Source organism: Cladophialophora immunda (genome assembly GCF_000835495.1).
Source record: "Cladophialophora immunda strain CBS 83496 unplaced genomic scaffold supercont1.1, whole genome shotgun sequence".
NCBI lineage: Eukaryota > Fungi > Ascomycota > Eurotiomycetes > Chaetothyriales > Herpotrichiellaceae > Cladophialophora > Cladophialophora immunda.
Window position 1 is genome coordinate 1,234,854 of NW_015622541.1, and position 25,295 is coordinate 1,260,148.

Below are 25,295 nucleotides of genomic sequence, written 5' to 3' on the forward strand. Positions count from 1 at the left end.
TTCACCGTAGACTTTCAGCCTCGTCGATCTCATCGCTGCCCGCTCAACGCGAGAGAACCATCCGTGGTTCTCGAAAAGATGCAACCTCATGCCCACTCCTTTCAATGATGAGTCTTGCCCTGTAACATGCATATCCGCCAATGGCCAGCTATTCTCAGCCTCCCGGTCTGGCTGCAACTAGCTTGCGTCAATGCCGCATTCGGCGGTGGCGGTGATCACCCATATGACAGCGATGTCCTGAAGCAGCAGGAATCTCTCTTCGGACTCTGTCCGGACTACACCAGCTATGCCCGTCACATACAGTAAGCTAGCCAGCGCCCCAGCTCGAAGATGGAATTGCTGACTTCCTGCGCAGCAAACCTCTCAGCGGTGGACCGCTACAACTACCCTTTCAAAGACCACACCCGAGCTGCCGCAAGTTCTCTTCGCCCGCCGTGGAAGAAACAATAAATGACCTCTATCCTCGATTCAAAGATGCAGATCTCGCGCAGATATTTCAAAACGCGTTTCCAAACACCCTCGACACAACGGTGCTATGGCACGTAGATGGAGAAAAGAGACATGCCCCGCCGTCACGATTACTGCGGGACAAAGACAGATGGCAGGGCGCACACTCATTCATCGTGACGGGCGATATCAACGCAGAATGGCTGCGGGACTCTACGAACCAATTGGCACAGTATCAGCTTCTCGCCAAATCGGCTTCAGACATCTCGAACCTCATCCTTGGAGCAATCAACACCCAGGCCGAATTTGTGATCTCTTCACCTTATTGCAACGCATTCCAACCTCCGGACCCATCTCGTCTGGCTCCGGTGCACTCGGGTCAAGATGACATCGTCCACCCAGCCTACGAACCCACAGTTGTGTTCGAATGTAAATACGAACTCGACAGTCTCGCAGCGTTTCTGAAGCTGACAAATGAATACCACACGTCCACTGGCTCCACGGCCTTTTTGACAACTCGATGGTTTAGAGCGCTTGATGCCCTTTTGCAGGTCCTGGACGCGCAGGCCCAACCGACTTTCAATCCCATAACCGGGTGGTACGAACGAAATGAATACACATTTAACCGATTCACGCGCATTGGGACCGAGACTCTCAACTTAGAAGGAACAGGAAACCCCTTGGCCGATGGAACGGGCTTGATTCGCTCTGCCTTCAGGCCCTCCGACGATGCCACGATCTTTGGCTTCCTCATCCCGGCCAACGCGATGATGTCCGTCGAACTGTCTCGGGCGGCGAAAATGCTGAAATCCGCCAGTGCTGCATCTACACGAGAACCACAAGCGACGCACATGCTCCAAGTCGCGGACGACCTCGCACAGCGCGCAGAGACCATTAAGGATGGCATCTACAAGCACGCAGTCGTCACCCACCCCGAATTTGGACGAGTCTTCGCCTATGAGGTCGACGGCTACGGCTCGCACATCCTCATGGACGACGCCAACATCCCTTCCCTCCTATCCCTCCCTCTCCTGGGCTTTGTCGACGCCGAGGACGAAATCTACCAAAACACCCGACGCATGATCCTCACCCAGCGCGGGAACCCGTACTTCCTGTCGGGCTCTAAATTCCAGGGAATAGGCGGTCCGCACATCGGCCTGCGCAACGCGTGGCCCATGTCCGTCATTGTGCAGGCCATGACGTCGACTTCCGACGCTGAGATCCTCGAATGTCTCGACAGAGTCAAGAACGTGAGCGTCTTCGGCTTGATCAATGAGTCCGTCGACGTGCACCGGGGCGTCAAGCGTGGAGGCGGAGGCGAAGGCATGACGCGCAGCTGGTTCGCCTGGGCCAACAGCGTCTTCGCCCAGGCCGTCCTGTGGCTCGCGGAGCACAAGCCAGGCCTCGTCCTGAAGGACAACGACGATGGAAGCCCGCCCAAGGGGTATCGTGTCGGCGTCGGCTGGGTGGAATACTCTGTATGATTACGGATGGTTTTTGACGAAGACTGAACGGAATAAAAGCGATTGAGATGTGACAGCATCCACCCTCATCCGAGCAAGTGTGCCCTATGCAGTTATGAAGCGACGATAAATCAATCAGTTCTAGAGACAGCAGCAGTCTTGTACAGTCTAGTCCACTGTGCTCTGCGTTCACTCGATACTGTCCCCACTAAACGGTCCTTCATTCGTGCTTTTGTGTAAGCACAGCGTATATAGCCTTCGACTTCCTGAGGATGGAAAGGACAAGTAGTGGTTGAATATCCAGGGGCACTCGAGCACGTCTGATCTTGTCTGCTGTACGGAGTACACCTAGGTATATTCTATGCCGTCGAGATTCGTATGGAGCGCGTGGTACAGGTCGGACTCGCCTCATCACAGCGCACGCAATATCCCATGTTTGGTATGCAGTATCATGTTATGGTGTATGAAGGAAATAGGTTGGTGTGTGCGCTATACAACCATGTGGCCTGGGTCTTCTTCCCCAGCAGCCACCTACCTAGCCAGCCAGCCACCTCCTCCATCGCCTGACTTCTTCCATCAAGAGGATGATGGGACTCATGCGTTTTTCTTGCCAAAGAAACTCATAATGTTCCCCCCACCACCTGCTTTCTTCTTCGCAGCAGATCCAGCCTTACCAGCTTGACTCTGGCCCTGACTCTGGGTGGACCCCTGGGTCTGCGTCTTGGGCGTGCTCTTGGGCGTCGCTGTCTCCTTCTTGACCGCCCGTGTAGGAGGAGGGGGCTCAGGCTCGTCCTCGCTGAAGCTTTCCCACACTGCCTCCTCCCTGGTCACGAGGTAACCGTCTTCTTTGAACGTGCGTTTTTGCATTACTTTGCGCTTCCCCCGCCGCCGGCGGGTCGGGGCTGCGTCTTGGTCGGGTTTTGATGCTTGTTTCTTCTCCGTGTCGGATTCTGACCACGCCACTTGGTCATCCCCGTCATCATTCTTCGTCTCGGCGTGTGCGTCCGTGCCCTTCGCTGCTGGAGGCTCGTCGTTTTTCGGCCCTGTTGCCTCTTCCACGCTCGGCGCTGCCGCCTCCTCTTCGTCGTCCGACTCCATCATCTTGCGCAGCTTTGCGGCCTTGTCCTCGCGCTCCTTCTTGACGTCGCTGGCCCGTTTCTTTGAGGTGGCTGATTTTCGTGTCCCAGTGTCTAGGAAGAGTGCTTCGTCCTCAGACTCACCTTCATCAGCGTCATTCATGGTTGTGTCCTGGTCTTGGCTAGCAGATTTCGGAGTAGCGGCGGGCGTTGATTTTCGCTGGCCGTGTTTAGCAAATGCTTTAAAGAGGTCGGACGCGTCTCGTTTCAGAGTCGGCTGTTTGGCGGAGCTGGAGGTCGAGGTACTGTCGCGAGAACTGGGGCGTGAGGGCTCTTCGGTTTTGACAAGCGGAGCGGAAGTTAATCCTTTGGGGGTAGGTTTTGTGTGGCTGAATGAAGGCTTCTTCGTCTCTTCTTTGGCAGGTTGGGTTTTTGATGCTCCTCCTGGAATCGCTGGTCTCTTGCCTTTCCGTCGCCGGACATCAGGGTTCTGAATCACACCATAGATCTTGTTATGTTCGTCCTCAAATCCATTTGTGAATAGACCCCGGCTGATGTCCGTCAACGTGACAAGATCTTGTATTCGCGCAGGAGAAAGGCTGTAAATGTGCATGGACGTGATGGTCTCGTATTCATCTTTCATCCCTAGCAACATCGGTTAGCGATCACCCCGGGTATTGAACTGTCTGTTGCTCACCTTCCAGTGCGTCTTCTCTCACCAGCGTCACAGTGCGTACGGGTGTTTGCTTTGGCTCCTCTTCTTCCACATGACTACTTTGTTGGCTCGGTTCAAGCATGGAACTGGTGAACGGCGGCGGGCTTGAAGGGATATGTTCGTCCGGATCATAGTCGTGCGCGTGTCCACTTGTTGTCCCATTCGTGGCCACAGCAAGTGTCGGTCTCTTCTTTGTGCCAGACAGAAGGTAGGTAGCATAGACTGATTGGGGCTTCTTCGCATTTTGGAATTCGTAAAACTCGTAGAGCATGCATTTGGCGGCATTGACGTGCACTTTCAAAGCTCGGGAGATATTGCGGTAGGATATGGTTCGTTGCTCAATGAGGACCTCACTTGCCAGATACTTCTTGAAATCTTCAGCCATGGCGGTAGGCCTCGCAATTCAGTTGTGAGTATTGTCAGTGGTCTCAAGATATCGGTAGGTGGGAAAGAAGTTGACGTGACGTGACGCGACTCTTTGGAGGACGCGTTGAGTGCTTTCGGGACCCGGCCTTCAGTGATGCGCCGCTTTAAACCTTTAAACGACAGTGCTTGGGCTCACACCGAGACTTTTCTGTCAGACGGTCACATTTATTTCATTGGAAGTGCCGGACTATTCTCACCCAACTTGGAGAGCAACAACATGCAGCTTTTGTCCTTTTAACTGTCAGATCTCTGGAGCGTTCTAAATTCTGAATTCCATCAAGCCGTATGGCCACTTTAGCAGACTGTTGATTGACTTGGATCTCGTTGTTTCGGCCGGAAACATTTCACATGGTTTGTGAGAGGACTTCTCTTTCATCCTCAGTCGTAGGCAAGAGGATGGATGACGAACCCTCACCTTCGTCACTTGGCATTCACATACAGATACTCGAGGATGCGCTTCTGAATTCCCACGACAGGCAGACATCGGTCTCAATGGCTTGTACAACGACATTGTCTTCGACGGGCCTCTGCGAAAGAACTATATCGTCAGACAAAAAATCGTACCAGTTGTAACAGGCAAGGCCACTTTGTCAGACAGCATCATTTTCCGCCGCTGATCTGTCCGGTTTGCCGAAGGATTCAGTAAGCAGAAGCAAAGTTGTTTCTCCCACATGGACTGTTCGAAAACCCTCCAAGACAGCGCCTTGGCCGCGGAGACGTTGAAGGAGAGCCGGCGGAGGTTGCTCGTTGCTAGTCACTTTCCCTCAATCCAACTTGGAATGGACGGATTCGCCTATCGGAACCCTAGGGACGACCCGGTAAGCCTGGAAATATCCTGGAGAAGATGAACACCCATGGTAAGCTGTGGTTTGCCTTAAACCCTGGCACTTATATCTTTGTCAAATTTACTGATATTTCAGAGTCTTCTACACGCTTATGGGTGTGCTGCTTTTGCTCCAAATCCTACCGCAGATCGTGAGTGCATCCCCAAGCGACCAAATTAGCGGGAAATCACGGGCACCTTGCCCTACTCAATAATGCGTTCTTTGGATGAGTCAATCAGTCGGGCATTCGCTTGTGCCAGCCCTCCATTTCATGTCACAAGATAGCAGCATTTCTGTGGCTGTCCAGAGCAGCTGTCCGTTCCGGGTGACAGAAGCCACCGAACGACCAAGACCAATCATGTTCAGCGAGCTTTGACAAACTGTTAACCATCCTTTCCATGATTTGCCCTTTCCAGCCAGGGAAAAGAGTCGCCGAATGCTCATTGATCTTGACTGACGTCTCTTTAGTGATGTGCTTCGCCGACATTACATCAACTGCCCATCGAGGGGTGAGCAACCGATTCCCGGGAAGCTGAAGAAAGGCAAGAAGACTCGAGCGTGCGACTCATGTGCGCGCCTAAAATTGGGTTGTGATTTGGATTGTCCATGCGAAACTTGCCTCTCATATGGCCTTGAATGCACATACACACGACTCACGGAGCAGCGGCAACCGCGACCGGGAAGTGAACCTCCCCTGCAACCGCCACAGGATGGACAGCGGCCGAGAAGCCACTCTGTCAGCGCCAACACATCTCAAGAGTCAAGGAACAATGCGCGTCAAGAGCGGAGCAAGATTTCGTTATCCTTTCTCCTCAACTATGTGAATCCAACCACAACTATGGCAGATGCCTATGGTCCTGTGACCGAAAAAGCAGGCGCCGGAGGTGAGTCTACAACCTAGAAAGATATCACGCCCGAGTCTAACATCAACGACCTAGCGCCTGTGTCGCTGAACGTCTGCGATACCGCCACTGCAAGCGATTTCGGTACTTCTGTGGCTACTGTACAGTTGGTGACTGACGAGTTCATCTCGCCGTTTAATAGTGACAGACTGGACGACTTTTTTGTATCCTGTCTATTTCCCGATTCAGAAGATTTTCAAGGCTCAAGCGAGGACGCGAACTGGTCTACAAACTGGCAAATATTAGACCAGTCGGACGCTTTTGACAACTCTCCAGCCGTTGAGCCTTTCAACTGCTTGATAGACTCCTTGACCGGATTCACACTCTCCCTACCACAGGGACATCCTGAAAGCGCGCCCAATGATCGATTAGCAAAGGCAGCAACACTGTTTTCAAGAGCCAACGTCGAACGATTTGTCGGGCATTACTTTCGAGATTACTGTCCACATAGCCCGATTCTTCATCCCGGAACTTTCCGGATAGCAGCAGCATCCCCCTTCTTACTCACGGTCCTGGTCCTCACGGGAGCTTTATTCTCCTCTTCACCAAATGACATGCAGCTAGCAAGGGACATTCTTGGCCTTGTGGTAGAATATGCCATTAGCAACCCAGTTTTCAGAAAGCTGCTCCACGGGCCTGATGCAGTGAAGGGACTGGACGAAGTGGAATCCTTACAAGCGCTCCAAGCCGCCTTTTTTATCACACAAGTTCGGCTCCGGGAAGGCTCTCCGTCCTGTCGGCGAGATGCTCGAAAGTCGAATTTTGAAGAGATAATATGTGCTGTTCGAGCCCTAGGTCTTTTGGAGACTCGGAACTCATTCTTCGAAGCTGAGCCACCACCACCAGAAAAGTTTCAGTGGGCTCAGTTTGCCGCCCGCGAATCCCGAATTCGTCTTGTGTGTGGTATTTTCAACCTTGACGCCAGCTTCACGATCCTATACAACATGACTCCCCGGTTGTTTGCGGAAGAGATGAGCATCGGGCTGCCAGGTTCTGTCGATGCTTTCTTTGCCGACAATGCCCAGGATTGCTATCGGCTGTCACTGAAGGAGCATGGACTTCAGAAATTGCGGCTCTCGCAGATATGCGACGCCTTTTTGCAGGATGAGTGGGACGAAGAGATGCGCTGTTCCATGCAACACTTGTCGCTCCTGCATCTTTGCAGTTTGATGTTGGCGCTAACGCAGATCTTGTGGCTCTCTCCGTACAGACCTGGAAAGCGGCAGACAATGAAACGAATGAAAGAAGCGCTGATCAGGTGGAAAGCAGTCTGGGACTTTCAGAATGCGGCATTGACGGCTCGCCAACGCGATCGCTACGGATTTTTGAAGACCATCCCTCTCGAGTTTTGGCAGATTGCAACTGTCCTGGTGGAGAAAAACAGTACCAGTTTGGATACCGCGATCACTCAAAATGCCATTGCTGCTTTGAGCAACAATCAGTGTGCCCAAACCATGCTCGAAAGCGTCGAAAAGGAACAGAGCTGAATATCACGGCAGCCGGCCGAATCCGCTCGTGGTCGACTGGTGAATCAATACATTTTACATCTCGGTTGTCCAACGGGCAAGACGAACGAAGCAAAGATCTGAAGATTCGATGATGAAGTTATGAGGTATCCGTCGTCTGACCCACAGCTGTGCAGCCTCGTGCTAGCTGACCAAGAGCCCTCGTTTGAGCCACAAGTAGGGATTGCAACGCATACCGAGCAATCTATAAGACAAGCCTGAATGTCACAAAAGCATTGAAGCATCTGGCTATTCTACAGGAGAGCGACCTCTTCATGTGAACGTTGTCTATATGATATTCAGCACAGAAGTGAATTATTACTGCTACACTAGGAAAGATAATGAAATGGTCAGCTGTACTACATGAGCGATTCGAGGTCCGATTCGAGATGGTTTGCCTTATAAGAATCCTAAATCTGGCTCCGTTTGTTCTACCCGCGAGCTACCTAGGCCATGTTACTTGGTATGTACCACTGCTCCAGATATTCCAATACAGCTTTCCATTCCGCGATCCAACATGACATTCCAATGTACAAGTCAGGTCGTACGAGAACCAATCTGCCATCTTCGTCGTTGGGGTCGATCATGTACCTTTCCCAAACCTCGCCCGACTCGTTCTTGGACTGATGGTCAAAGTCAAATTCTGCCTCGCGGGTTCCAGATATCAGGAATGCAGATACCTGCCCTGGAAAGCGCCCGTTCAGCTCTTCCCGGATGGTCACGGCCTCTGCGAGCTGCTTTTGCTTGTTTTGTTTGCTGGGCACAATGAGCAGGGTAAATTGTGGCCTTCGAAAAACGTCATAGAGATGTCGCTGAGGCGAACTGACGAGAAGAGCATCAGGAGCCCTTTCGCCGGCTTGCGGCCCTCGGGTAGGACGGAGCCCAGAGGGGACACAGACCGCGTCGCAGTAGTTGTGTGAAAGGCCGGAGACTAGCATGATGGTATTCTCTTCCCAGTTGGGGGCCTGTGTCAAGGGATACCGCTTCTCGGGCTCCTCGCCAAATCCCATCACGATGTGGTGAGTGGCCATGGCCCCTTTGCTGATCTGCTCCCCGATGGGTTTTCTTTCTTTCTCGTAGGTGTCCAGAATCTCCCCTTGGGCTTGCCCTTTCCAGACTGCGGCCAACTTCCAGCCGAGATTGAAAGCGTCCTGCATACAGCCGTTCATTCCTTGGCCGCCAGATGGAGAATGAACGTGGCTTGCATCGCCACAGATAATCAGCCTCCCTTCGCGGTAGTGGCTGGCAATGTTGTTCCTAATCTCCCAGGAAGTCGCCCAGTCCGGCTCTCCCAGCTTGAAGCCGATCCCGATCTGGTCGGCGACCTCCTGGAACGATTCCTTTATGTCTTTCCGGTACACATATTCTCCCGTTGGCTCGCTCATGTAGATCCTCCACACTCCACCGGGCATACGTGTGACGTTCATGAACAGATCTTTGGTGAAATAGTAGTTCATCCATCGATCGTCAAACCTGACGTCCGTGAGAGGCACGTCCATCATGGCCATGGCGGCGACAATCTCCCCGTTGAAGGCTATCCCAGCCGCATCGCGGACGAAGCTTTTCACACCGTCGCATCCGACCACCCAGGGATAGGTGACATGCTCCTGGGCACCGTTAGGCAACTTGATAGCAGCTTTAACCCTTCCGTTGACCTGGTTCTCTGCTGGACTCGACAGCGCCACAACCTCGGTCTGGTACTCCGGTGAAACACCGTGGGTGGCAAACAGGTGTTCCCTCAACACCTGCTCAAAGTCGTTCTGGCTGATTTTGTAATAAAACGGATATCGCGTCGGCAGGACCCGGTAGTCGGTCTTGGGACACTCCTCGTCGGGCATGCCGGGGAAGTGATATCTGTTCCCGGGACATTCCAGGCAGACCTCCTTGAGACGGTGGCCGACCCCCATGTGGTCGAACATCTCCATGGACCGGGCATGTACGGTCATCGCCCGGGCGGTGTGGGAAGGTCCCTGACGCTTTTCCACGAGGCGGACCGGCACCCGACGCCGGAGGAGCTCGTAGGTGAGGATCAGGCCCGATGGACCGGCCCCTACCACGAGGACCTCATCAGAATGGCCGGACTTGGTTTCAGTCATGGCGAACCCAGCAGCGAAAATGCCCCGTCTGACTCGCGTGGGAGACACTTCGTCGAGGACTGGATATTTGGTGGTGTGAAGTCAAAGGTGGACGTGTTGAAATGGGATGCACTGCAGGATTCTCGTGATATAATGTGCAACTGCAACATGAGCAGGCGCCGTAGCCATGGCGGTTGCCTGAAGAACTCGGGTTAAGCGACAGAAGGCCTCGATCAATCACTCCTTTGTTGTCCAGGCCAGCCCCACGCCACTCCTGTCTGGATCTGGCACCCCCATATCGTCTCTCTGCGAAGTCGCCTTCTGGGTCTGAAGTGGATGGGGGGCACTATACCCCGGTATTTTTGCTATGACCAAGATTCTGCCTCCGCCGTTGACAGTGAGGGTCGTAAATTGCCGAGTGCGGGTTGTAGGCAGGTGGTAGAACTCCTTTCTATGACCCACGCGTGGTCTCGAATGGGGCGATGGAGACACCAACATCTGGTGGCATTCAGGAAGTCGCTCAAAGGTTGTATTAGTCTTTCATCGGAAATTGAGAGTGGGTGACCCACACAATAGCCGTTGCGGTAACCCCCAATGTCCCCTCTCTCACTCGTCTAGTGAAAGGGCAATACGCCGGCCACAACGACTGCACTTGAAACGGGGTAGAACAAGTGGTAACATAGACAAGAGTTGTTGTAACTTCAGGTTGAAATAGTACTGAGCAATCCTCACGCATTTCTCGCGGCAAGTATTTACGGCGGTGTGTCAACCGTGTTGATTCATATGAATGCTACTTGTATCGTCCAGAGCACGGTCGATGGAAGAGCAAGTCAATACGTTCTCTGCTGCTTGTGTTCGGTGGCACGATAGAACTAATGTGCAAATATCACCACCAAGATCCAAAATTTTGAGAATGTAATCCAATTCCTATACTACTATTTGTGAGTGATACCTGGGATTTGCAGTAAAACTAGAAATTCCATCGCATTTCCTTCTAAGAGGGCCCTCTTGTCGATTTGGTCAAGAGACATCAGCCAAGGTGAGCTTGGTCTCCCCGTTGTACCGAGCCAGGAACTGCTCTGCGTGTTCGCGCTCGCTCTCCAACAGCTCAACAATCTTTTCCGATCGAGGGATGAACCGAGCACGGAACGGCAAAGGACGAGTGTTCTCCCCGTCCGTGTAGGCGAAAATGTCGAGTTTGGCTTCCCGGCCCTGCAGCGTACAATCATGTCAGCAAAAACCTCTCCTTTGGCATCCCCATGGCGAACACGTACCTGATCGTCCAGGCCAGGCTTAATATCGAATGCCCAGAGAAGTCGAGCGACGGATATCGCCAAGCTTGCTTCTGCCAGCGGCTGTCCGCTGCACTGCCTCCGGCCCCAGCCAAAAGCATTATGCCCGCGAGCGTTGGGGTACTTGAAATGAAGGCCTTTCAAATACCGTTCAGGGTCGAATTTGTCCGGGTCCGGGAACTCTCGAGGATGGCGATGAATCGCCCAGAGGTTGCCGGTGATGTTTGTACCAGCTGGGATATGATAGCCGTTGTAGATGTCATCCTCGGTCGGAGCGTGTGGAATGCCTCCGAGGATGGTGACCGAACGCCAGCGCAGTGTCTCCTTGATGATTGCGTCAATGTATGGGAGTGAAGCTTCGTCTGACCAGTCAGGACTTCTGTCTTGACCAACAACCTCATCCAATTCTTTGTGTGCTTTCTTCTGAACCTCGGGGAAGACGCACATGGCCAGGATGCACGATATGATGGTACTGCTGGTGGTGTCGACACCTCCTCCGATCAAGTTCGAGGTCAAGCTCGCAATCTCCTCGTTCGAAAGGCCATGGGAATTCTGCTCTTCAATGAGTCGTTTGGAAAAGCTGTCCTCTCTGCTTTGGGACCCTTCCAAGGACAAGGCGTAGAAATAACGTGCCAATAAGTTAGCCTGGTCTTGTATGGCTCGTGGCAGCGGGTAAAGCCACTTCGGCAGCTTCGTCAGGAAGGGCAGGGATTCCATCCAATACAGCCCGGGAATGATCACGTCGACGGCGTTGGCCATGACCTCGAGAGCTTGCTTGGCCACGTAGTCGTTTTTCCTGACAATTCGACGTCCCCAGCCAATAATGGAAACCACCGAGCACGCATATCGTTCCAGGTGAAAGACATAGTCCGCGGGGTCTTGCAATATGCTCCAGGTCATCACTCTAGACTCGGCAGCTTGGATGTCGCGGTAGTTGCGGACGGCTTGAGAGCCAACAACAGAATGCTGCACAAAGGTTAATGGCCTGAGCCAGGAAAGAGGCAGGTCTCTTACAGTAAGCTTTCGGTGATTCCTCCATCTGTCGCCGTACACCTGACACACTTGATTGTTGACGGTCCAGTTGAACATGTCACCCATGACAATGATATGAGGTCGAGAGGAATAGAGATGGGCCCGTTTCTCCATGAGCTCGGAAGCAGACCAAGCGTCGTTGGCAACAATGATCGGTCGCCTTCCGAGCCAGATCGTCAGGAGTGGATCTTTGTAGTATTTGCTCCAATCTTCAAAGGCGATCCATGGCTTGACCTTTGGTATAATCAGATGGTTTCCGACTATGGGTAGAGGGAAAGGTCCTGGGGGCAATTGGCGCCGCAGCCGCAACACTCGGACATAATCGAAGATGACGAGAACGAAACCAGCTAGTAGTGCAACTGTAGTGAGTCGGCGAAGGAGATTGAGGTCAACATGAAAGGAAGGATGGCTTGGTTTTCCAAATCGCACAAAGTTGAATTCCTGATCACTCATCTTGTGTGGTTGCTGTGTAGGAAGAGACTATACTATGCGAAAAACTACCCGGTCAACGTGAAGAGCTTAGAGGACTTTATATTACATTCTTTCATGTGGGACTTCACTCTCAACCATGATTCTGGTGGCGGTGATCTTTCCCGGACTGTAACTTGGTTAGTCCAAATTGCTATTACCAGCGATCCTAGTCGCATAACCAGACCTGTGTGACACGATATACACGTGCACCAATTTGAAATAAATCCATCGTGCTTTTCTAGACGAGCCTATGGATAGAGTTCTTTTGGTAACCAGAAGTTTGCTGGCCGGTAACATCGCAGCATACCTACATAATATGGCCAGCGAGCAGGCGCTTAATGGGCGTTCTGGTGTATTCGACGAATGCTCCCCAGGCATGACAAAACGTAGTACCATCGTGAGCCCTTCAATCAGTCACGAATTCCGTAAGCCGAACCCAACTTTTGAAATTATCCGCACCACGAGTGCATAGAACAGCCCCCTCGACAGCCTAACTGTTGAATGAATGTGGCAGGCGGCCAGAAAGCGAGCACATGGCCAATCAGGGAGAGCCAGTTTACCGAAATGCTTCATAGTGGATTCAATATGCTTCCCTGCATGGCTTTGGAAATTTTACGTTGTGTCTTGGGTCATAATGCTTCTCGGTGGCCTATCATTACTCTGAGCCTGAGGAAGCGGTGGATCTATTCAACGAGCTTGCGATGACCTAAGGTTTCCTGAGCATTCCTCTCGTTATTGGCGTCGATGGTGTGTCCTTAAGCTCTCGGCCTCGTGAAGCTCAGCCTTGGCCCTTTGTGGCGGGGTCATGCGGGGTCAGATTGTACCCCGGCCTCGTTTGTTATATGACGCTCCTGAAGCCCCATATTGTCTGTTGTGTGGGTTTAAACCGTCAAGGACCCTCAGACATTGACCGAGAATGCTCAGTCCATGGACCTGAAAACTCTCGATTCAGCTCAGAATGCCGCCTGTATACCAATGTCAGCAATGCCAGAGGACATATTCTAATAGTAGCCACCTACGACGCCACGAAACAATTCGTACGCAACAGCGGCCCTGTCTTGCTATCACCACGCTAATTGGGTATAGATACTTCGGGACACGCGTTCTCGTGTGCTTTTTGCCCTCGGCGTTTTCGAAGAAGGTAGGTACTCATGTGTGTCGGTGACTGGTGCTCGCATCTGACGGTTCACATTCAAGAGATGTAGCAAGCCGCCATTCCAAGACCTGTCGTGAGAGGGGCTCAGATCCCACTCCCACTCATGGAGTTCGAGGTCGAAAGAGGAAAGCATGCAGTCTGTGTGCAGCAGCCAAAGTATCATGCGACGAGAAGCTGCCATGTACTCGATGTCTGAAGAAAAATTTACATTGCACCTATCAAGACCGTCAGAAGGGTCTTGATGACAGTGGTGCGTGTAGGATGCTTCAGAGTCCGTCAATCACGCATTCCGTAAGAACAGACCGCGTCCTCAACCAGTCTCTGTGCCGGACGAGCAAGATAGGAGGGAAGATTGCCATGCCTTTTCTTCTCAACTACACCAACCCCAAAACCAATTCCATCTCAGCTTGCTACCAAAGTGCACAAGATATGGGAAGAGGTATCTTCGAGGACGACTCTGCGGTCGAAACACTACGCTATCAGTCAGAAGCTCCTGAGGACGCTGGCGCTGTGGACGATTCATGGCTGAGCGGGTGGACTCAAGCATTTGAAAACCCGTTACTGTTTGGAAATTCCGAGGAGCAGTGGTGGGACGAAATCATCTACGCTCAACACTCATCCTGTCGCGCGTTAAATATGGGCAAGGGACACGCTCAGGCCATTGCGTCGCAGGTTGCTCGCGACCTTGCGGCTCTTTGTCGCTCGCAATGCAGCGAGGCTGGAGATGGGCCTTCCTTCGACGAAGATGCCTTCAGGTCTCTTTTCACTCTCGACAACATGGTAGAGTTCTGCGAACTCTACTTTGCATGCTGGAGCCCGCATTGCCCGATACTACATCGTCCTACGTTTGACCTGACCAAGGTCTATCCCCCGCTGTTGCTTGCAGTCTTCCTGATCGGACAGGCATACTCTTCCGAGCTTGATGTTTCACAGGCGCAAGCTCACTATGACCTCGCCGAAGCGTATGCCTTCAGCCACCCAAAATTCAAACAGCTCCTGCAAGACAATTTGCCACTCTCGTCGGCGCCGTCTACATCATTAGAGCCAATTCAAGCCGCATACTTGATGGTGTTGGTTCAGATGTGTGGTAAAAGCTCGCTTTCCCGAAGACGCGTGAGGAGGTCTCGATACAATGATGTCATCCAAGCCGCTCGCAGCCTGAGGCTCTTCGACAGCAAGAATGAATTCTTGGACCTTGAGCAAAGGGATTGTGTTGATTTCGACTGGCACGGATTTGTGGCAAAGGAGTCGAGGATCAGGTGAGTGGGCGCCATCAACACTTTCTGTCGATTTTCTCACGGTCTATCTAGGCTCGCGTATCTCATTTTCGGCATCGAATGCAACTTTGCCATGTTCCACGAGCACTATCCAAGACTCGCCGTCTCGGAAATGACCGGTGATCCGATGTGCAGTGAAAGCTGCTTTTCGGCTCCCAGCAGAGCATCCTGTGAGCAATACGCAAAGAAGGAAATGAGATCCAATACGCTGGCAATCTCGACGTGTGTGCTTCAACTCCTAGAGAGCCAAGTCAACATATCAATACAGTCGAGCCTGGCTGGGCTGTCACCAATGAATTTCTTCTTTGTTCTGTGCGGTAAGCATACCCCTCTCCCATTAGATTTCAAAGGCTGACACGTTCGACTAGGTCTGCACTGCGCCATCCATGCTTCGCGTGCAAACGGTACGGGGAAGATCCTGTATCCGGCGATGACGAGGGCTCTGAACCGTTGGATCAGAATATGGGAATCGCAGATGCGCAACTTCCCCCTCGAAGAGCGGAAGAAGATTGGGTTCATGAGAGACGCCGGCCCAGAATTCTGGCAGCTCGCATGCATCTTCGTCGAAGCTGAGAACCGTGGGCTCCTCAATACAGAGCTCCTGCGCAGCATGGACGTGGACAGGATGGAGAACGTTTGTCATCTGTTGGAGGCATTCCGTCAAACAGCCTAGGGCCCCACGGAGGATATCGCCGCAGAATCAATAGTGATGGGCCCGGCCAAACATGATATGTATCGATATCCTTGTAAAGCGTATCATCCACCACAAAAAAGTATGCATCGGCTTGAGTTGGCCAGTGTCTTTTTCGACGGGCATTACTGTTCCCCGGACTGCGGCGTCCAAAAGAAATGCCTGCTACCATCATCCAGTCCATCTTGCGCGGTCCATAGCTAGCTTTTGGGGGGGGCTGGTGCTCAATTCAGATTGCCGATCGGTCCTTCCATTCCCCACGGGGTAAGTACCAGTCTGGCGGTGAAAGCCCCATTCAACGTATGGGGGGGGGGTGGAGAAATCAGAACCTGATGTCAGGGGCACCACGCAACCCACACTTATATCCCGAATGTGGGCTTTTCCCGCATTCACCCTCATCTTTCTTGCCAACTCGAGCTTGAACGCATGCACATGCAAATTCCAGGTATGCTTGATTATTGCGTAACAGCTTTGTGAGATACTTGAGCCAAGCCTCCCCGTGCCCCGATCTCCCATACAACCCGTGATATTGACGTACGACCAAAGCACAGCTCCGGATCTCTCTGCAACCAGTTGGTCGCTCTTTCGAGTCCTATCTCTACAAAGAACGGACACTCTCGACGATGAATCTTCTGGCTTACGGAGAAGACAACAGGGGGACCACTTCAAGCCCCGGGAACGCCAAAAGATCGGCGTAATGGCATGAGAATGTGGCTTCGAATTTTACGAAGCTGCTTGTCAGAGAGTTCAGCCTGGTCACTGGTTTGCTTCACCCTCGATATGCCAGAGCACTTGTCGGCAACAGATTTTCGACCGTGGATGTCAAGACACGTTGTCTATTGCAGAATGGACAATCTAGACTGCGCCACGGGCTCTGGGTTTACGGCCCCAGAACCACACCAGCTCGCTTCATCGTGGTGACGCCCCAGGGTATGTTTGTCCTCATGCCGCCTCCGCAAAGTTTGTTGAGCCTACTTTGAGGAGCGTCCTGCTTGGGCACCTTTGTTGCTCGACAAAGAAGGGACGAGTCCGTCTGTCCGTGTTGGTCTGCCCTGTTCATCGTGGGGTCCGTATTCTCTCAAATCCTGCAAGGGCATTCATGGGCTGGAGCTTATCCGAGCCTCAAGCCAGCCACATGGGATTTTCTGCATCCTTCCTCACAGCATTTTGCGGAGGGGCTGTGGGGCAAAGGAGCAAGTGTCGAGGCCAATAGAACATGAGAAGGATACCAAAAGATGTATAAGTTCCTTCCTGTCCAAAGAGACTGCCTGGCGTTGATGTATTCCTTGTTTCAAGGCTGCTCTTGACTTTTGGACAGTTTTGGCCTCTTAGGACACTAATAGGCAGATACCGAAGAAAGAGTAGGGCACAGAGCCTGAGACTGCGACAAGTGATTCGACATGATGACCGAGCATACACACGTTCAACATAGCGAGCATGTGGAATGCCCTCACGCCATGGGCACGGACGAGGTGCCGCTCGATCTCGACGACCCTCACTGCGCGGCGCTAGAGGACAATCCAGCACATGCAGGACGACCGCCCTTGAAAACTCTTCTTGCTGTCGTGGTGCGTGGAAGCTGCTCCTCCTCCCCGAACCAACTGACTCTTGCGTCAACAGTTTTTGGCTCTCTCATATGTGTGCCCTATTTCTTGCGGATTCTTCCTCATCTCCGCAATCCTTATCCCTGTGGGCACCGAACTCCATGATACCGAAAACGTTGCTTGGGTCGTATCGGGCTGGTCGATTGCCTCTTCGGTCTCTTTCTCCATGGCTGGCAAATTGAGCGACATCTTCGGTCGCCGTTGGACTATTCTCGTCGGTGAGGTCATTTGTCTCGTGGGCTGCGTGAGTCTCTGCCCTCCCCTGCTTTGGATGCTCGACGAAGAAGCAGATTTCTGACTCGGACTAGATCGTCGCCTGCACGGCGCACCGGACCCTCATCCTTGCAGCCGGCTCAACCATTGTGGGATTTGGTTGCGGCATTGTGTTTGTGTCATATGCTGGCATTGTGGAGTTGTTGCCCAACAAATGGCGGTAGGGGCTTTCGAAAGTCAGGCTTCCGCTCGAAAAGATCACTAACGGATCCAGCGGTTTTGGGATCGGACTGACCGAGGTCTGTATTTGCGTCCCTTGGTGCGCAACCAGCGTCCTCATCGCGAATGGTCTCAACTCGCATACCGCGGCCGGGTGGCGCTGGTGCTACTACATAGGCATCATCTACGGCACAATCAGCCTTCTGGGCACATTCGCCTTCTACTATCCTCCGGAGCGCCCGCAGCACGACTTCGAAAAGTCCCGATGGCAAGAGGTGCGCGAGATTGATTTCGTCGGCTGCATACTGTACACCGGAGGCCTCACTACCTTTCTTGTCGGCATCAGCTGGGCAGGCAGCTCAACTCACCCCTGGAAGTCCGTCTCCACCATTACGCCAATTGTGGTGGGCTTTTTGGTCCTCGTCCTCTGCTTTGTATACGATTTCACTCTGGCCAAGGCACCGTTCTTCCCTCTGCCTCTGTTGCGGAAGCTTAGCGAATTCACCGTCCTGCTGGTTCTGGTTTTTGTTGCCGGTATGGTCTTTTACTCCATGTCGGCTCTGCTTCCACAGGGATCACTTTATATGTTCACCAATGACCCCACCGAGATTGGCATAATTGCACTACCAAGCGGAATCGCCGAGACGCTTTTCGGTGCCTTTGCCACGTTGTTCATGGGGCATATTGGTCATCTGAAGGTGCAGGTCATCGTCCTGTTGTCGATCCAGACCGTCGCTACGGGATGTTACGCGACGGTTATTCCGTACAACAGATCCGGATGGATGGCTCTCCAATTCTTCGGCATGGGGGCCTTCCAGCTGACGACTTCGATTGCCTATGTGATCGCGGGGCTCAACGTCCCTCTGCGTCATCTAGGGCTGGCTTCCGGGCTGATTGGCACATTTCGAAGTGCTGGGGGAAGCGTTGGCAATGCGGTCTTCAGCACGATCCTCAACTCTGTTGTCAATGAGCAACTCCCGAAACGTATCGCCGCGGCCGCCTTGTCGCGAGGCTATGGCCCGGAAAACCTGGCTCTGCTGATACCCGCCACCGTCAACAACGCACTTGGTGTGCCAGATGCTTTCCACGGGGTGCCGGACATGGACCTGGTCTTGCAAGTGGCCGTCGGAAACGCGTTTCGCGAAGCATATGCTGCTGGGTTCCGGCGTGTATTCTGGGCCACCATCCCATTCGGTGTCATCGCCGTGATATGCGCATTCTTCATCGAGGATCCGTCGAGGTATTTGACCAACCACACCGCCGTTCACATGCAGGGCGATGAAGGGGGGAAACGGATCGCGGCACAGCCTCCAAGATACGAGGTCACTTCAGACAAGGAAATCGCAAGAGGCGAGGAGATGGAATGCGCGTCACAGCGCGGGACTGATACCGGCGTTAACAGAGACAATGACCGGCATGCTGATACTTGAAGGTTATAGCTGGGCAAGGACCGCCGACGCTGCGGAAGGAGACGCAGAGGCCTCAATGGAACGTTGGCAATAGTACATAGTTGCTCCAAGATATCCCTTGTCTTAGGGTTCATATTTTGACCAAACGAACTCACATATACATCACCAAAGTAGCAAATGGTTTGTGGCATATTATTCTTTTTCGTTCTCGACACTCGCTGTGTGACTCGGTGACTCGGTGTATTAACTCGCCAGACGAGGCTAAAAAAGAGGGTCACTAGGCACAAGGCCCACTCACCGTTACCCAGGGCACCCCGTATTCCTCGGCCTTTTCAGGCTCGTTCCCATTCAGTCTTTTGCTTTTGACTAGTTATAGGTACATAAGACTTGCTAGAATCCTGCCAGGCGCGAAGACATGGAACTGGCGGGTCCCGAGCCAGAAGTCCAGTCCGCTGAAGAGGGAGAAGTCCCTGTGGTACGATCGGACCCATACCTCGCCGACTTCATCCAGCTCGGGCCCCAGATCTACATCTACACGCCCGAGGCACGCTCGACACCAGAGATCGACAACACCGTTGGGTCCCCAAGAAAGGAACAGCAGCAGCAGCAGCAAGAGCAAGAGCAACCAGCACCGGCAGATCCGGACCTGGTAATTGTCTGCTCGTGGATGTACGCCCAGCCGCGGAACATCGTTAAGTACACCAAGGTATACCAGGCGACGTATCCTCGGGCGCGGATCCTGCTCCTACGACAAGATGGGGGCGACTTCTTCTTCCGCACGCAGGCCCAGCAGATGCGGAACCTGGTGCCCGCGGTGTCTCTGATCCGGGAGCTCGACTCGGAAAAAAAGGAGGAGGGGAGTGGCAGGGAGTTGAAGGTCCTGCTGCACATCTTCTCCAACGGCGGCGCATGGACGGCGTGCCAACTCGCAGACGCCTACCACCACCAGCAGCGAGGCCTGGCACCCACGCCCCTGGACGAAGCGGACCACGCATTCCTCCTCCTCCCCATCACAGCCCTAGTCCTCGACAGCACGCCCTCGCTCCCCAACGCCGTGGCCTCGCACACCGCCATCTGTGAGGCGCTGCCCAAGTCGCCGCGGCCGCTGCGTGCGCTCGGCAGCGTCCTGGTCTGGGGGTACCTAGGCCTGGCGCAGGCTGTCGGGGTGGCGACGGGGCAGGAGAACGTGACGCTGTCGCTGCGCCGGCGCCTGAACGACCCGCGCGGCGCCTTCGCCCGTCACGGCCACGGCCACGGCCCCCCGCCGCCGCGTGTGTACATCTACAGCCAGGCCGACGCGCTGATCCCCGCGGCCGACGTGGAGCGGCACGCGCACGAAGCCGCGCAGGTTCTCGGCCGCGAGAACGTGCGCCTCGAGGACTTCGTCGCCAGCCGCCACGTCGGCCACGTCCTGGCCGATCCAGCCCGGTACTGGGCGATCATCGGCGCGTTGTGGAGGGAGAGTGCCTCGCGGGCATTGGGGCCCAATCTGTCTGGTCCGGGAGAGGGACCGGCAACGGAGTAAGGGGAGTTGGGTGTGTGATGATGATGCAGCCTTGAGGAGCGTTACAAGATTCGCCTGGAAACTACACAATTGGACATAGACACACATTTAAATGGAGGAAGATCTAGAGGCCCAAATATGGTTAGAATTGTTGCTCTATCGAATCTGTTGGTCATTTTGACTTTTTCGCCTTCTTCTGGCTATGGGGGGTATTTGGATGATTCCAACAGCGCCAATATCATGTCTCCCTATCACGTCTCGTTGCTCATGCTGATGCCGTGTCCCGTTTGCAAGGCCACTACGACTCGATCGTAACTGGCTTCGGTGCAACTGACTTCCGCCTCGCGATCGTAAGTCGTTCCAATCAGCCCCTGACTTCGTTATCCTTCCATGCATCCGAAGCACCACACTAGAGGCTATGCCTCTGCCTCTAGGCCGTGACCGTCGCTCCACGCCACAACAAGATGGGAGGAGGAGATCCGCCGCATCAATATTGCACTGGCATGTCCATCCTGTCCATCCGCTGTGGTCTCCTAAACCCCTTCCATCTGCACATTCCTCACCATACCTGCAAATTCTCTCTTCACAAACTCAACGTAGCCTTTCCATGAGATCAACTCTCCCACGATACCTTCTACAGTCGCATTCGGAAACTTCCTGTCCAGTTCCAGAGTGATCCGGACCACCGCGGCATTTGCTTCATTCACTTTCTCAATTTCCTGCTTGACGGCATTCTCCTTCAATTTCGCACCCAAAACCACCCGGAATTTCTCAGCGAGCGTGGGCAAGCGGCGTCGTGTTCGGTCAGGATCAATCGCCGACAGGCGAGTCAGCATGAGGATGCACAAGGTGCGGATGTCGTGGTCATCAGGAATTCCATCCAGGATGCGGTCAAAGAGTCTGGAGATGGGTAGCTGCGGGATCGCGCCAGGGCAATCTAGGAGGGCGTACATGGTCGCATACGCGGACTTCCGAAGGTCCAGACCTGCATCTTCAGTGTGAGTAAAGGGGCCAATCTTGACCTGCTTCACAAGTTCGGGCTTGATCTTCGAGTCCTCCAAGACCTTTGGGAGAAGCTGGCTGACATCCGGAATCACGAGTTCCGGTTTGTTGTGGATTGCGGCATTGAGAGTGGTCACTGCCAGACGTCGGTTAGACAGGTCGCTATCATTCAGCATCATCTGAAGCATGGGCGTCATTGTCTTGACGAGAATGTTGTTGTAGGAGTTGCTGGCTTCGCCCAGGGTAAAACGGAAGGCGGAGATAACAGTGCCACGGACCGATGGGTTTGGGTCTGCCAGTGCTTTGGAGAGCTCGGGGATATATGTGTTGGGGTCAATCGTGGCTAATCGACCAATGCATTCGGCTCCAACCGCGCTATTGTCCTCTACCTGAGACACGGCGAAGAGCTTCTGCCACAACTCGGCTGCGTACGGAGCCATTTCTCCCAGCGTGCTCTCAGAGTGTTCCAGAATCTCCTTGACAGAGTGCAAGTAAAGGTAGTCAGAGGCTGATGTCTGTGTCAAGCTCTGGAGTATAACAGGCACGCATTCTGCAATGTTGTTGGAACTGGCACTGCCCAATGCAATGGCAGCAGAGAGTCGGACTTTGTCTGATTCGGCGGAGAGGCAGTTGATGAAGGTTTGAATCTTCACAGGTGAGTTCGGTCCCATTCTGAATCCGACCTCTCCCAGCACCGTCAGGGCCAAGCAAATGGCTCGCACATCTTGGGATGTTTCGAGTTCTTTCAGAAAATCGTCTATCGTAATATTCAGGTTGTCGCCTCCGTAAACGAGTAATGTGCCAATCGCTCTTCCCAGAACCATAGTCTCTCCGGCGGTCCCCACGCCGAGGAGACCTTTCATGAACAGTGCACCAACACCGTGTTCACCAATGACTTTCACGACGAGCAAATACGCTCGAAGCGGAGGCCCTTCGATGCGAGTTTGTGACACGCCACAAAGCGCTTCGACCAGCTCCGGGGTGACCAGTGCCTGAGCGTTGGTGGGGATGATTTTGGACATGATGACAAGTGCCGGGGTCAACAAGTGAAGGTCGTTGACAGAAATTAGAGGCATCAACATGCCTTGCAATTGCAGGATCGTGGTTGTCTCGTACAATGAGGATGTTACGGGGTTCAAGGCAAGGTATTGTAATGATTCCAAGCAGGAACCCCGGAGAGATCGATCGGCTTTGCGGAGTTGATTAGCCATCTCGAGTGAGACTTCTTGCACCCAAGCAGACCCGATTTCATCTTGACCGTTTACGGCTTCACCAACGCGACCAATTGCTCTCGCACTCGCGAGTCTGGTGGTTTCGTTCTTCAGCCTGTCGTTTAGGATTCCGAGGCTCCTAGCCCTGGCTGAACTTGACAGCAGTTGAGTTCCCGATGTTCTCGCCATAAGGACACCAAATACCTGGATAGCCCGATGCCGCACTTCCAGGTCAGTGTTATTGTCCGTGACGCGGTCGACTATTACTTCCCAGAGCTTCTCAATGTGTATGGCGTGATCTTGATTTGCGGTAGGCAGTCGAGGTGGAGTCAGAGCCTTGACGAACTGCTCAACCGTGGCAAGAGCTTCGGTTGAAACTTTGTAGTTTCTATCACGAGCAATTGCTGTGACCGGGGGTATAAGGGCGATGACGAAGGGGATCAGTACAGTGGTACCGTTAGTCTCCGCAATTGCACTGATCAATGTCAATGCCTCAATCTGAAGACTGGCAACAGTTGCCGAGGTGCCTGAGGCTGCACCGCTCGATCCTGAGCCAAATGACGGCTTCAAAGCGTCGGCGACGGGATCTTCGAGCTGCTGCAGGTGGTCCGACAGAATTCCATTTCTTGCCAAGGTCAAAGTCTTGAGCATGACAACCGCAGCCTGCTTGAGCGATATGCTTGCTTTCTTCCACAACTTTGCGAGCGCTTGAACAATCTTTGGCACCAAACTGACAAGCTCAGCCTGTGACCCCGTGGGCGGAGAGGCTGGGACGATAGGAGGACTCGACCGGATGGATATTAGACCTCGCAGATCCGGATCCTTCTTATCGGCTTCGCTGTCTTGTCGTCTTCGCTTGCGAGTATTCGTTGGCATTGCTGGGTTTTCTGAAGAATCAACCTTGGTTAATGATTCGGTCAGGCCAGATCCCGTTTTCCGAATCAAGGCGGTGGTAGCTGCAATGACTTCCAATCGGACGTTATCTTCGCGCTCGTTGAACAGCCTAGAGATCAGAATTGGCGCGATCCTGCCAAAGAGCATGCCTCTGTCGTCCGCCGAAGAGCCCGAAACAATTGTGTAGAGAGTTTTCGCCGCATAACGTCGCACTTTCCAGCTCATGTCATCGACGTCGCTGAAAGCATCGTCATCATCCAACTCCGCATATTCATCGTCATCGTCATCTTCTAGGGCTTCTTCCGTGATGCCGTCATCAGAATCTTCGTCTTGAGTCCCTCCCATTTCGTCATCTTCGATATCTGCCACATTTGGGTCGTACTTGAGATATCTCAATGCAGCGTCAATAGCGCCAGGAAAATGAGGTTTCATCTCAAGCGGACAGGATCCAAGCAAGGCCTCGAGGGCAAAGAGGGCAGTTTCTCGCAATTCCTCGATCTCTGGGTCAACCTCTGTGTCCTCATCCGACACAGATGCAGTCGAAGAAAGCTCCTTTTGACTGAGGACCTGAAGAACGTAGGGAACGACATTGTTGAGGAAGGGTCCAAATTTGGCTGGACTCGAACGGGCAAGGGTAGCGATCGTTGCCACAAGAAATCTCCGATGTTCCGTGGTTAGCTGAGAGTTTTGAAAGCTTTCCGTGAGGGCTGCCACGAAGGAGCTGACTTGGGCATCATTGAAGTGAACCAGCAATGCGCCAATACCTGCCAAAGCTCGCTTCTTGACCACCCCTCCAGCCAGCGGACTCTCAATGATGTTCATCACAGCCTTGGCCAGCGCCACCAGTTCTAAATCTTGCAGGAGGGATCCATAACATTTGACAATTTCAATCATGACATCGACTGCATCACTACTGAAGCCTTTGTCTCTCTGTTGTTCCAACAATCCGGTCGGCAGCTGTGGCGGAGGCCTACCGGACGGCAACACCACATGACCGACCAGTCTTGGAATCAAGACCTTGCTGACCGCACCATATGCTTCTCTCACATCTTGGGCAGGAGCTTGATTCGGTTTGGGTTGAGGCAAGGACGCTATGAGAGCTCGTAACGCAGAATTGGGGATGGAAAAATCGATGTCACTGCTGGTGAGATCGGTGAGTTTGTCTATCAGAGGTGCAATAGTCTCTCCCGGTATGCGTGCAGCGAGAGGGGCAATACTACGAAGTTAGTGCGTATTCGTACTCAGCATCGGCTCCAACTCACCATTTCAGTGCCTGATTCTGAACTTCGCCGTGCTGATCAGCCAAAGCCTTGAGTAGACCGTCGATGATTCTTGCCGCAGTATGATGGTCAGTCCGTATGTACTCCGAGTGAGAAGACTCTAGCAGTTCTGTGAGGTCGCTAAGTTGCATGAAACGAATATCTGGGTCGGGGTCATTGATCTTATTGAGCAACTGCGCAATCCCAAGTTGGGCCGAATTACGGTCCCTAGCCATGGTGAGCCGCAATGTCCCTTAAGGTGCTCTGATCAAAGGAGAAGTGCAGTTTTCTCAGAACATCGAGACGTGGACTCGGTGCAGCAGAAGTCGCATGGGGAGTTCAGTTGAACTGAAGTGAGGGGACGGTTTTCTCGAGGCGCAGGCAGATTCGATCGCGGAGTGTCAGGACGGCTTAAGGACGCGCTGAAACGCTGAAATCGATGGAGGCCGGGCTGAACTGATAGAATATCCACGAGACGTCGGTTGCAGGTAAGATCCCAGGAGATTGTGCCAGCAAGGCCACTCGGACTTCGTGATTGACAAACACCAAAAGCCTCAAAGTGGGATGAGTCGTGTTTTAGGCGCAGTGGAGAGCCTCACCCGCACCGTAGCGACCAATGACGTCTTCG

The 25,295-nt window shown here is 53.2% G+C and overlaps 5 protein-coding genes across 6 annotated transcripts; 3 read left to right on the top strand and 2 right to left on the bottom strand.

The window, feature by feature from the left end:
• Nucleotides 1-63: 63 nt before the first annotated feature.
• PV07_00370 (uncharacterized protein) lies at nucleotides 64-2,439 on the top strand. Its single transcript, XM_016386817.1, has 2 exons — nucleotides 64-302; nucleotides 356-2,439. Exons 1-2 carry the CDS (start codon nucleotides 127-129, stop codon nucleotides 1,929-1,931), a joined length of 1,752 nt encoding a protein of 583 aa, XP_016253745.1. The 5' UTR covers nucleotides 64-126; the 3' UTR covers nucleotides 1,932-2,439.
• PV07_00371 (uncharacterized protein) lies at nucleotides 2,343-4,140 on the bottom strand. Its single transcript, XM_016386818.1, has 2 exons — nucleotides 3,684-4,140; nucleotides 2,343-3,631 (listed from the first exon to the last, which is right to left on the bottom strand). The coding sequence occupies exons 1-2, from the start codon at nucleotides 4,084-4,086 to the stop codon at nucleotides 2,505-2,507; spliced, it is 1,530 nt and encodes a 509-aa protein (XP_016253746.1). The 5' UTR covers nucleotides 4,087-4,140; the 3' UTR covers nucleotides 2,343-2,504.
• Nucleotides 4,141-4,762: 622 nt separating this feature from the next.
• PV07_00372 lies at nucleotides 4,763-7,735 on the top strand. 2 transcript variants are annotated; one of them, XM_016386819.1, is made up of 4 exons: nucleotides 4,763-4,984; nucleotides 5,048-5,102; nucleotides 5,420-5,835; nucleotides 5,890-7,735. In XM_016386819.1, the coding sequence occupies exons 1-4, from the start codon at nucleotides 4,972-4,974 to the stop codon at nucleotides 7,338-7,340; spliced, it is 1,935 nt and encodes a 644-aa protein (XP_016253747.1). In that variant the 5' UTR covers nucleotides 4,763-4,971; the 3' UTR covers nucleotides 7,341-7,735. The 2 variants fall into 2 exon arrangements, with proteins under 2 accessions (XP_016253747.1, XP_016253748.1); XM_016386820.1 differs by having other exon boundaries at nucleotides 5,048-5,835.
• An 11,477-nt stretch (nucleotides 7,736-19,212) lies between these two features.
• Nucleotides 19,213-20,549, top strand: PV07_00373 (uncharacterized protein; the record flags this gene model as incomplete). Its single annotated transcript, XM_016386821.1, has 1 exon — nucleotides 19,213-20,549. One exon carries the CDS (start codon nucleotides 19,213-19,215, stop codon nucleotides 20,320-20,322), a length of 1,110 nt encoding a protein of 369 aa, XP_016253749.1. The 3' UTR covers nucleotides 20,323-20,549.
• PV07_00374 (uncharacterized protein) lies at nucleotides 20,427-25,195 on the bottom strand. The gene is made up of 2 exons (XM_016386822.1): nucleotides 24,671-25,195; nucleotides 20,427-24,624 (listed from the first exon to the last, which is right to left on the bottom strand). Exons 1-2 carry the CDS (start codon nucleotides 24,901-24,903, stop codon nucleotides 20,835-20,837), a joined length of 4,023 nt encoding a protein of 1,340 aa, XP_016253750.1. The 5' UTR covers nucleotides 24,904-25,195; the 3' UTR covers nucleotides 20,427-20,834.
• Nucleotides 25,196-25,295: the final 100 nt, after the last annotated feature.